Here is a 13,488-nt window from a genome sequence, read left to right as displayed (position 1 = left end):
TGGACTTCGTCAGCGTGCGATGTTCCCCAGCTGAACTAATGTATTATGAATTTATTATTGATAGCGGACATTCTTTTGGACACCCAGATGTTACGTAGCGATGAATCAGATCGAAAAATCTCGCCGACTTGGAGCAAATCTCCAAAAATATACGTATCCGTGAATATCCACCAGACGCTATTCGTAACGTAATACAATATTACGTCTGCATATTAAAATAAAATTATACCATCCTAAAATTTTGAGCATGTGTTATAAATAAATTTCAAATGCAGTTCCATTACTGAGTCCATCCATCAGCGGAAAACGGCTCCAAAACAATTGGACGGTTCGTTTGACACTCAGAAACACATCAATAATTTTTGGACGTTAATCTGATATATAATACAATTGAAAAAATAAATGAAAACTTCAGAAACCAGATAGTAACAAGCATCAATTCAGAATTCTCGTTTATGTTTATACTGTAATATCTAAAACAATTCTACAAAAGACAATGCACAGTGCACGCAGATAATAAAATGTTTGTCAGTGTCACACGTCACACTGCTTAAAAGGTAGATAAACTTCGATAGTTGATTAACCTTGCACCGCCTTTCTATTTGAGTAGAGTTCGGCACAATATTATGCCGAAGGTAATGACCTGCAATCATGTGTTCCAGGTCTAAGATCGAGCCCGCGTGCTCTAAGGTCGCCGGAGCGTGCGGGGTGAACACACCTTGTCTCCGGCCGCTGGGTTTCGTTCGACGATCGCTATAGGTCGCTTTTTATCTACAACGACGCAATAATACTCGTTTACCTTTATAAAAACGTTCGTATTAAACACTTTTGTTTTTAAACAGGTCTGACAACTTCGCGTTATACTTCGCCGGTAAAGGGAAATTAAACCGTATGCCGATACAAAGTTCAGACAACTTTAATAAATAAAATCCATATTGATATTTATATGTAAAAATAAACATTCAACACAAGGCATATAGAAAATGAATAGCTCTCTAAAAAATAATACCTTGGGTACTTTACTTATTCAGGATAGTATTCAAAGTGAATAATATCTGAGGCACCAAGTACAGGTAGTACAGTAACAATACAAATTAAATACAAATAATTATTTTAATATAATTGTTTTAATATGATAATTGTATTGATATTTAAATCATCGAAATTGATAAGTTTTTAGCGGATCGAAGGCAGTAGATCGACCGCCCGGCGCCTGGACGAGTCAACGAACAAACGTTGACGCGGCGGCCTTTGCCACCGAGGACGTCTACGATTAACCTCTCGGTCCTTCACACAGCCTCACCAAATTTGTTCTTCTACTCATTTACATGTGCCAACAATATTTTTACTTAAACATATTTTTAATTGGCATTTTGTCCGCGAAAGAGGACTATAATACTTTACATTTGGAAAGGTCCTAGCATAAGTCTCGCTTCTGCATTCAGCTCCGACATCTTGCCCTTCGGTTACAGGAACCCTGAATTCTGCCTTTATTTCTATCAATTCTAGTAGTATTTCGTAGAATGCTGCCAGCAAATGAGATGTTTAATTTCTGAATGTCGCCTTCTCGTATTACGCAGAACGTTTAAATCGGTTCGTTTCTAAATATAGGCATCTCTTACTCCATTACACAGTGACACAGTTTTCTATTTCTTTCTCTCAACTACATATTATGTTGCTCAAAATATATTTTTGGTTGGATAACACTTACTGTTTCTATATTAGATTAAGTACCTCTCAAATAAAAGTACTGTTAAAAGTGTGAGTAATATGTTATTACAACCTAATATCAAAAAAAATATTGTATTCATATTTTATTTATAGTTCAGAAAATATTAGCTATTCTTTAGAATAGTGACCCAATTATTATATATTTTAATATCCACCAAAAAAAAACATTTCGACGTGTTGCTCGCTTGTGACAATATTGCCCTCGTCACGAAATCTATTTGCATACACAAGAGTTCGCTGCTCGCTTTTCAATAGGCCTGCGTCACATTTAAATAACGTAATTCATATAAATACACCAATTATTCAGTGAGTGATATTAATAAATGCCAATGTTGGTTTGATACATACTTCTGCTAATATTGCAACCACTGAAAACGAAAACATATTTTTATAACCTTAAAATATAAAAAAAAAACTGCGTCGTAATAACAACCCACTGTTATAACATATTTAATCAAAAACATTAAAATATTTCTATTTAACAAAATGCATTTAAAATTAACATATATAACAGTTGAATTCATAATTACGACTTCCTTAAAACCAGCGACCCGTGGGTTAAAACCACAATGATCGAATCCATATGTGTTAACTGTGTGCACGAAAATGAAAATTGAAGTTAATTTATTTATTTAAGATTAAATCAATTTGCAAAAGGCTTGTTCCCAAATCATATTATCCGAAACTGAAGTCGAAAGATGAACGGCCCCGGGGTCGCAGGACGAAGCGACCGCCGTTGGGTCAGACGCTTGGGATCACGGACCGATCTTACCCAATTCATACCTCAGTCTGAAGAGCTACTACATTTTCACGCCTCCATAACCTTATGTATAAGGCTTATATAATACCTTTTTACATTTCTCTCTGAATATATCACGAAATACAGTTTCTATTTTAAAACTATTTTAAAGCGTGAAATAAGTTACGTGTTATTATTTTTGTAAGCTCAAAACCTTCTTGACTTTAGAATGTTCTATGCTCATATGTTTATTTTTCTTTGTATACAGGTCTCGTAAACGGGGTCCGAGCAGTTCTTGCGACCAGGGCTATGGCGAGCGCGACGACCAGATGAACGAGTGCAATGCTGCGCTCGTTCTCATGTCTCTCAGTTGTTCACCTAACTCACCACGACCCAGTAAGTTAACAATATAAGTTCTTGGTATATATCTGTGTAAAGATGACAGCAGTCAGCTGTAACTATGGCATGCAAGGGGTTTAGGTGCAATATTTTGTTTCTCAAAAGTATTTAATGCACACTTTGGAAGGTATTTTGCAGCACATCTGTCTTTATTGTGCTTTAGTGATGTTCACTAAGATTGATCTTTAAAATTTAGGTAAACAAATTAAAGGTTTCTTTGATATCGATATCGGGTTAATTATACATTAGCATAATGCATATGTAGTGCGTACATGTGAAAAATTACGATTGAAAAAGTCTTTTTAAAAGTCATAATTATATACGTAGATACAATTTAAATTGCCTACTTCAAGGATATACTAAAAAACTGAAGTGTATTCAATGCTTTAAACGATATCATTATCTGTACTTAGCCACGCATCGGCACGCAATACGACTTGATGTATGTGTTGATACGTATGTAATGTTGGTATTATATAAAGACGTACGGTTTGAGAGATGTTACGCTGGGAACGGACATGGTTGCACAATCATTCCTCATACGTTAGAATAACATTCAATTTTTAAAAATAATAAGCAAGATTTTTATACGTTACACTTTTACACATTTATAGTAATAATGTTTAGAAAATTAGTGTATATATTTTAATGGCACAAGATGTGGTAAGTGGTTAGATTTTTGTGTAAAATCTACGAAACGTTGATAACGTCTAGACAGCAGTCTAGACAGCGTCTAGACAGGTATTCGGTGTAACTTCGCTCTCGTATTATGAGCTCCGACCAAATGCTATCCAATTTGGGTACAGCAGCGCTGTCGACTGACGATGGAATGTAGCCTTCATTGTTGTTCAATCTACTTCAACAGTTTCACACGAAGACACTCTATCATTGTATAGCATTATCTACTAATTCGGACACAAATTGCAATATAATCATAAAAAACGAAGTAAAAAATTTATAACTTGCTCTATTGTTTTTTACTTTATTTTCAAGTTACAAAAAAAGGTTTTACGTGTAAGATTTACTACAACTAAATACTATATTAAAGATGACTGTTGATTCATAATTATTTAATCGGTATTATCTTCAATATAATATGCATCTATAAAGCATATTACATAACAGCAACGGCTCTAACAACGTGACTGGTCTTAAAATGTTATTATTTATCTTCGCCGGCAGAGCTCAGGCGCGGACGCATGCATCTCGAGAAAATAGCTGTTCTTCGGAGTGAAAGTATCCGACCATAGATCCGTTATATAAATTATTTGTACAGGCACATTGAATTAAAAATTCCATAGATCGTTTAAAAATTGTTTCTTTTTTATGAGAAAATGTGGCAAATCTATAATCGTTCCATGTTTACCTTATGTACGCCCAAAATACACTTAAATTATTTTGCAATTTATAGACTACATTTAATTAAGAGCTAAATCATGTTCAGTAAAAATTTAACCCAATTCATATCAAATTAATTTTGATTTAATCCAATACGGTACTGTAATTACATAATTACAAGTAAAGACATTTTTAAAAGGCCAGTACTTCTACGAAGATATTAATAAAACAGTGCCCTAGATATTATTTTAGAGATATATATATATTATTAACACTATAAATCTATATGAGAAACGATTAAAATAGAAATAAAACAAAGATTAAACCGAAGACAAAGATTTGTAATTGATGGTTCTTGAGTTTAACTGCTACAAAACTGCTCTGTTGCTGGGTGCATTTCAGCTAGTAATTATTTGAAACTCGCTCATACCCTAAATGTATCCCTTCTTTTTGGTTTCTTTAATTAAATGTTTTCGGGATAAAAGGTACCCCATGTCATTGTAATGTTTTGTACCTATAAAAATATGTGAGCTAAAATTTGGGATAATTGGTTAAATTGTTAAGACATGACAGTGTTACAAACAAACAGTTATCAATATTTGAGCTATCGTTATGATTATTGTTTCAGGTGCGTGGGGCGGGCGATCGTCGGTTTCTCCCGGTGCTAGCAGCAGTTCAGGGTCTTCGTGGCGCAGTGGGACCCCCTCACCTCCACCTGTTTCGTCTTCATTCAGCGATGAAGGCATCGCCATGGACTACGAGGAGTTACATCCTCGCAAGAAAAGGGTAAGTTTTCATTTCATTACTCTTAAGAGTTTGTGGAAAATATCGAAAATTATTGACGAAGGAAAAATAGAAGGTAAGAGAAAATAGGAACCCCCATAGTAACAATTATGCGTCATGTAATAGTAAGTAAATGAAATAACGAATATTCTTAGAATGGGGTTTCTATTCTTAAGAAAAAAGATAATGCGGCAGGTCATGCACGTAAATTATATTAACCTTCAAAAGCACCACTAACGCAAATATCAATTTGGCCGTTGTTGCAAATTTAATAAAACAATATGGATGTGTGTTTTTACACATAATTCTGTATGGAGGTGTGATTGTTGCTAATTTATCTAACATGATTGAAGATTCTTACGCGTGCATTTTAGGAAAAATTACAAATTTTGAAGTCATTTTAAGACTGATGTGAATATATAACTAGCATATATGATACTCATGTATTACACCAAGAAAACTTAGGTCGTGTGTCCTTACTTACGATACCTAATCATTTGTTGAACGTCTGAATAACAAACACTTGGTTTCGAAGGCCGTGCCTGTTGAAATCTGCTTACTTTGCAGATTAAGTAACACCTGTACACTGCTTTAGCCACATCAATATACGTAGAATTTAGTTCTCACTCCATAAAATATTATAATGCATATCATATCAATAAGTAAATAAAAAAAACTTTTTACAAAAATATTTTTAAGGCTTTTGCGAAAATTTTATATTCTGTCTTCACAAATGTTACATAGGCGTGTCCATACACCGTGTACGTACCAGAAGCGGCTCCAATTAGACCGTAACATGATTCGTGCTCGCTTTCCGATTATAGAGTTTCTGTAAAATGAGCGTTAAAATGAATTATTTATAACTGGTATAAGTAAACGTTGTAGCGTCCCGGCTTACGATCATATTATGACATGACAATTGATTTATTTTTATATCAATTTATTTTTATATCACTTTAAGTAACTTCTATTGGGCCCAATATTGCAAATCTCTGTCCCGATACTCTCATTTGTCATTTGAACAAATCTTAATCCAACTCTTTCTGTTTTGTATATTAATGTAGAAGTTAGTTTCGCAATTAGGTCCTATTTATTTGTTCTTTATTATATTTTAAACGAAAACAAATATGAGTAATGATATTTGAACCAAGACTCATAACTTAAAGTAAATAACTTTTCATTTCGTATGATTAATGTAATTGTTTACTACACATGCATCAATCGTATCTTATTAGACCAGCCAGCATACCTCTTGTGTACAATCAGAAATGCTTCATAATGATTAATAGATTGAGTCAGAGCCCGGCTGCACCATTGTGCACCATCTGACATTTAGCAAATCCTGTTGTGTCACGTCTCTAAGTAACTCTATTCTACAGTCGCTAAGTTACATTGCATCGAGCTGGGCCGCCACTTTCACCACCTAACCACCTGTTCTCGCTCGTTGAAGGCCATTATATCACAACTGGATACCAACGTATTGCAATTCCTGTTCCTTGTTTCGTAAACATAGCTAGCATAGATATTGATGAGATTTATGAATACGTTTATGTCGTTGCAATTTGCATTTGAATTTTATATTTGTATATTTAATTGGGAAAATCTGTTGCCTTTTGTAATACGACACGTAAAAGGTTACAAATTAAGTCTTTTAGTGAATCTTTTTTCAAATAATTTTCGTCATCACCAGCCAACCAGATATAAGGGGCTGCCTAATAAATTTTCCAAAAATTGTTTTTGTGTATACCAGCAACCTTTACCAAATTTTTAGTTCACCTATGTCTTAAAAGTCTCAGTACGAGTAGTCTAATAATTATAAAACAATTGAATAGCTAATAATACCTACTTTTATCCCAAAGATTTAATACAGCTACGTTAGCCAGTAGAGACTGCTTTATATAATTTTCTAGCGATATAAATGTAGTATTGATTATTGCACTGATTTACTAACACGTGTAGCACCAGTAGGCAGTAGTTCAGTGTGTCGCGCAATGTCAAGGCGCACTACTCACGCAGAGTTCGCTCTTATGCAATTCTATTGTACAATTAATCTCATTAATATATGAGTAGCACGACAAGCACACACTATCGCTCTGTGTATTCATTAAAACATGATCCATAAACGCGTCTTATCAACGACATTAAACAAGCATAACAGCTGCCAAAGCTTTTGCCGTTAAGAACTATGTAAAGATCTTTATAGTCACTGTTCATTTGTCTTTGCATTAGGGTTTTTTTAGTTTTAGTTTTGTTTTCATTTTTACCAGTAGTAACTGTTACTAAACTAATAAATCATCAACGAAATAACTTACTGTTGGTTAAATATGAAGACGGAAGTTTTTTTTAATGTTCGTATCTACGATGACGTTTGATAATTTTCTCGTGTTTGTATTGTGGATAGGTAGGTACTTATATTGTGAACGTAACTGTGCGGTTTGCGAGCTCGACACGTGAAACAATAAAATCGTAATGTGTGTAACCTTGACGGAATGAAGTCACATCTCAAATAAGTTTTTGTTCAATAAGAACAAAAGATTAAAAAACAAAAAACACGAAAAAGCTAGTCTTTGTTAATAAAGTCGATGTAATATTTTGAATCTAGGTCAAAAGGCTATTTAGACGGTTACAAATCGGTGTTTTTAATAGTGAACCTCTATGTTCATTTGTTACGTTGTAGTAAATTTCACACTGTTTCTTTGTTGGTTGAAACATAACCGTGTGTAGATCGTGCCGCGAGTCGCTAAGAGTTGCAACACGGGGACGATTTGTATTCACGGTCAATAGAACAATAAATTATTATAGCCGTACTAACTACGTTATATTGCGCGCTGTTTTTTTAATACTGATTATTCTTTTCATTTAAAAAACATACTTATCTTTGACAATCTTCTTGTAGCATACATTTTTATAAATTAAAATTAGGAAGAAAATGTTGTGTTAATGCGCAGATAGATTTTTGAATTTAATAATTCAACATTTGCATTATTCTTTAAATATTTTAATGTAAAAACTTGTGTGAATTACAAAACTTTAAAATTACAATTACAATTCTAAGTTGTTTAAATGAAATAGGAAATCCTTAATTTTCAAAAATAAACAAAAAATTAACTTGAAATCCTCCAAAAAATGTTTATTAATTACATTATTTACGCAGTTTTGTAAATTAAACGTATGAGTTAAAGCTGGTGCAAATATATTTAGTAATTACGCTACAGCTATAAATAAAGATATTTGTCACTGACGAGCCCTAAGTAGTTACAGTCAACAGTGGTGTTTGAGATTTATTGTAGGGTTGTCAAAATACCATTAACAACCATAGCGAAAGAAATTAAAATTTTCTTTAAAATTGTATTTTTTTTTTTGCTTTTTGGGACACTAAATTTCAGAAAGTGTATGGAGATAGATTTTATACTGATTAGTTGAAAGAGAATATTAGAGATTTAAACTTGTGTTTCAGAAATAAATCCTCGCAAATATAAGAGATATTGACGCAAAAAGTATGAAAACGAAGAAATGCATTTAAAATTCAATATCACGAAATGTTGATTAAAAATTTTATGACTGACTGTTTTCAAATTTTATTACTTTCACTTATTACGGAATTCTTTATCCATATTAACTGCTATATCAGGTACGTTATATTGTGAAAAGTATAACAAGCCTTACAGTGAAAAATTCGTGGCCTACAAGAGAAAGGTACACTTACACTTACTACATCGCGCACTATCGGAGTAAACATGTGTACATGATTTAGATAATTCATCTCATTGCCAGACTCGAGACGTAGGTTACTCTGTGTAGAGTGCCCATAATGACCACTTAAAGAATGAGTGTGATAATAAGAATCATATATTTTGACCTTACCACCCCTATATCACCTGACATTAACAGCCATGATTAATGTCAGGTGATATAGTGATGGTAACCCTTGTATCGGGTACGGTGGTAGCGAGCATTGTCGAGGTATTGGCACAGAAGACGTCCCGGGCCCACGCTAACCTTGCGGCAGTTGGCGGGCGACGCGGCGTGGGCGTGGGCGGACCAGCCTCGTGTCTTTCTTACCTACTTTGCTTACGTAATAATAAACAAACTGTATCACTTCACTGTCAGCGGTTACCGTTTGTTAAATTATAATAGTCATGCTACAAAGAACTAATATTAAAATAAAGTGTATAAAAATTTAATGGTAACCTTAATTTAATGTGACATACTGATTGCTGTACATAGCTTTATTGATTTCAGCGACCGTTGGATAGAAAACTAATAAAAATACAGAAATCAACAAGATATCATCGCAGCAGATGTTGGTTTGTCAACAGTAATGTGCTAAACGTTTAACATAAACATATGTGATGTAACTTCTCTTACCAAATTCGTGGCACACGCGGGTGACATATGCCGTTCATTAATTTAAAAAGACTACGAATACGTTTGTTTACTACGCTACGGCCTCATTTCAAACTGTTTAAACATACGTATATGACGCGCGCAAGTTATTTGGTCACAATTCTTATGGAGATTAACTTTAAAAAATTAATGATATTTAAGGTTGTTCATAAATTGGAAAGTTGTACAAAAGGATAATAGACGATAACATCGTTATATTCGCAGGTTATTCAAATATTTATAGCTAAAAGGAAGTAATGATTATGTTAATATTTATTTATCTTTAGTTGATAATCTTTTATTTTCTTTCTATTTCAATCTATTAAATTAAATATAGCTAGCTCTATGTACATTTTTATGCCCTTCAGGTCTGTCTAACATTGGAGTAAGTAATTTAAGTCAAACGATTTGTCTTTCTTACAGTCAAAGTAAAAAACCTTGAACGATTTCGAATAAATATTAGTAAGATTAGTCGGTTTTATTCACAAATAATTATTCAACAATTGTTAGCTTTAACGTAATGATTGCATCGTGCAACCGCCTCCGCAAATGGCGGCCACGACTTACGAACTAGCGTTACTAAAACTAATAATAGTGCAGCTCGGCATAAGGTGACATAGCCCAGACGCGGCGACGCCAACTTCTATTGTCATATGAACGTTGGCAACACACCATCAATTATCTCACACATGACATTTGAAAATCAATGTTTTAATAATCCACTTTGAAGAATCAACGTTATCTTACTTCTTACTAATATTATAAATGCGAATGTTTGTTTGACTACATAGACTACTAGTAATTAAGTTTTTTAATACTGCGCGGACGGAGTCGTAGCTAGTGTAAAATAAATGTGAATAAAAAGCGAATTTAAAGGGCAATGACTTTAGCGACATCCTTGTGAATTATGATCCTATCAGGTGTTTCGTGCGGTTAGCATGTAAAGCTCCTGTTGTAACAGGATACAAAATTACAGGTAACGGCATTCCAGATCACTTCTCTGCGGTCATAACGCCAACATCCGTGGGCGATTATCCGCAGGGAACTGGCCATTACACCCTTAGTCTGCAACAAGGTCATTTTGCATATCTTCTTAATTAAAACAGAGTTAAATACCATAAATCTCGTATCATATCGTGAATTATTTCAAAGATAGGGTTGGCGCTTTGTTTCTTGGAAGATTATTTCAGCAGTGGACATTACTATTACATTGTTCTGTTTTCTTTTAAAATAACTTCCTTGGCGATTACGAAAACATATCAATCAAGTCCTTTCAATTCGCCTATAGATTTTGATAAATAGCACCAAAACTATAATGCTTAAACCTTGACCCTGACAGTAAACAAAGGCTCGATTAGGCCAGATAAACACAATAGATTTAAATTCTAATCGGTCGGGCGCGTCTTTCTCGCTTCTTCCGCATTCACGGTAGCAGATTACGGTTGTCAACAACAATGGATACATAACAAATATGGATACTCGAATAGAATGTAATGGCTATATTTAATCTCAACGACATACCTGAAAACGATTTGCCAAAACGAAATGAAAAGAACTAGTAATTAGCTATAACGGCCATTAAATCGCAAACTTGACCAAAATTTAATACCACTATAATACAATATACATACCAAACTATTAGTCAAAATAAATATACCTACATAAATCGTCGTAACTTAATGGTTTACACCTGTTGAATTTATTAACTAAGTTCAAACTATAAAAATTCAAATTGATGATTTGTTAGGGTTATAAATAAAAATCAATGTTTGTATGTTTAACTATTCTGATCGTGTCAGAGGAGACAAGGGTTACATTTCGCCATTTATCGGAATGGAAGGCAAAGATGTTCCTAATTTTCTTTAAATACACAGAGTATTTATTTTCCTTTAACCTGCTGATCTTTAAACATCTAAGCTTTGAGATCGTCGTACTAGTTCAATGTAAATGTTTAAATGTGTAAGGATACATAGGCATGGTGCGGGTGTCTAGCCGATGTCGATGGGTCGGTGGCTCCTCGGAGTATCGGGCCGGGGTCGGCGACCTGGCCACATGTGATCCGAGCTCGGAACCTGTTCCTCTGCACTACTTACGGTAGACCGTTGTCCATCGTCATCGATGTATACAGATTAAAAAATATAGCTATAAATATCTATTATCAACTTTGCAAACGTCATCTCGAACATTTTAGAAGTTGCTATGATATAATAGTAAAGAATGTTCATTGTTCATTTCGTATATGTCATACGTATTCTGTGATGAATAAAACAAATTAAAAAAACAAGCTAATTAAAATATCTCTTAGCATATTAATTTAAAAAGCCTTCGTCTTGATTCGGTAGATTTGATTTCATTCTGTTTTTGACTCTTACGTTTTTCTTTTGATTAATAACTATTTTTCAATTAATTAAAAGTAAAAAGACGACGTCTAATAAATTAAAAATAATATTTATTACATGTTTAATTAAATTATATTTGACAGACTATATGGCAGGAGGAGCTACGAATTTTTTAAATAGTGACTGCTTCGCATACCAAACATTAACCTTCATCTCTTGTCGTCAATGGATTAATAAATTATTCAATTAAGTTTCGAATTTAGAATACTAATTTTAATTATTAATTGGTTTGATTTGAATCATATAACTAACCAGCTTCTAACTAAACTAAATACCACCGGGGTATGTTTATTAGCGTTGTATAATTTATGTTGTATGTTTCCAGTGAGTTTTCGTTACCGAAACACTATAAAATACAACACGTATTATCTCCGTTTTATAGGAGAACTAGGTCTTATGGTGACACTTTGCTGTACAGTATTCGATTCTAAGTGGGAATTAAATTTAATTCTTTGACTGTGTAAATATTGTTGCCTAGTGTAGCGGAGTGACGCCAGCTGGCAGACCTTGAGCGAGGCCGAGCGAGGCCTTGCAAGCTTTCTGCATGCAACGCTCATACTATATGTTTTAGAATAAAAACTTCCATATACATTTAATGAGATTCAAACAATAATTAAACGGTGAACACGGGCAACCTTTATTTAATGTAAATGGTCGTAGAGTAAGTGCCGCATTGTAGTTTCCAAGGTTTTGTTTGCTATTCATTTTTTATATTGGAATTACAGCGGAATTTTCACACTTTTGGGTATACTTTTTTAGTTATATTTTTTTAATTTATATTTTTATCAATATTTAAACATTAGGTTAATACCAGTAAGTACTTAAGTAATTCTGTGATTGAACAGGTATTCGAAACTATAAAATTTACACGCGTCAAAAGATATCGCGTGGCCTTTATCTATGCATTTTATAATCAGCGGTGAAAATGTAATAATAGCATTGTATTGGTGTACGTTTGTAGCGTGCACGCGCAGCGGCCCCGCTCCCCACTGACGTTGCCCCCGCCCCCGCCCTCCGTAGCTGTGTTCGTTGCATCACGGCGCACGCGCACGAGCAACCCGAACGCGTTGTATAACCCCCACTTTATCTGCTTAGCTATTTCTAGTTTCATTTTGTTCACCTGAGACCACTTTATATAGAAATAGAAACAATTACTTCTTTAACACGATACGTTTTCGCATGAAAAATTATAATATTAGTTAATGCAAATACACTTTTAAGTAGAAAGTATTTTGAGACAAAAGGATCGTATTCGTTTACAAGAAAAAACAGTATTGTAAATCTGCCATGTGCTGACATTTGAATTTACATAAAGTAGTTAACTAAAAGATAGCTATGAAAAGATAAAAGACAGGTAGCCTCATTTAATTTAACATTTTATATCTCGAATTGACAAGTTGTGCGCAACGAGATAATATCGAAGGTGAAAATACATGCACTGTAAATATCACCTTATAATAGTCAACACAACCTTAACTTTTAAAATCACAACCTTGCAGTATCGCGTCGTGTCGCCTTGTTGCGAACATAAGGAAATGTCACGTCGCACGGGCTCGGTGCAGCGTTGATAAGGACACCGGCAAGATTGTGGCGCGAGGCGTCGCTTTCGCATCGCCGGGAAATTGTGCACGAGCCACGCTATCGCCTGCGTACGCTGCCAGCACGTGTAACCTCGGTTTCATAACGAATCGACCTCGCAAATCAATGAAACAA

At 34.2% G+C, this 13,488-nt stretch overlaps 1 protein-coding gene across 1 annotated transcript in view; it reads left to right on the top strand.

The window, feature by feature from the left end:
- LOC106712425 (zinc finger protein 704) overlaps positions 1–13,488 on the top strand; it is a 46,217-nt gene that overhangs the window by 20,670 nt on the left and 12,059 nt on the right. Inside the window, exons 3-4 of the mRNA XM_014504991.2 lie at positions 2,739–2,866; positions 4,836–4,993. Coding sequence (XP_014360477.2) covers positions 2,739–2,866; positions 4,836–4,993 — 286 coding nt within the window. The remainder of the gene's footprint in view (positions 1–2,738; positions 2,867–4,835; positions 4,994–13,488) is intronic.

The sequence above is a fragment of the Papilio machaon genome, chromosome 3 (genome assembly GCF_912999745.1).
Source record: "Papilio machaon chromosome 3, ilPapMach1.1, whole genome shotgun sequence".
Classification (NCBI taxonomy): Eukaryota; Metazoa; Arthropoda; class Insecta; order Lepidoptera; family Papilionidae; genus Papilio; species Papilio machaon.
The sequence above is the reverse complement of the archived record's forward strand: the minus strand, read 5'-3'. Positions and strand labels throughout refer to the sequence as shown.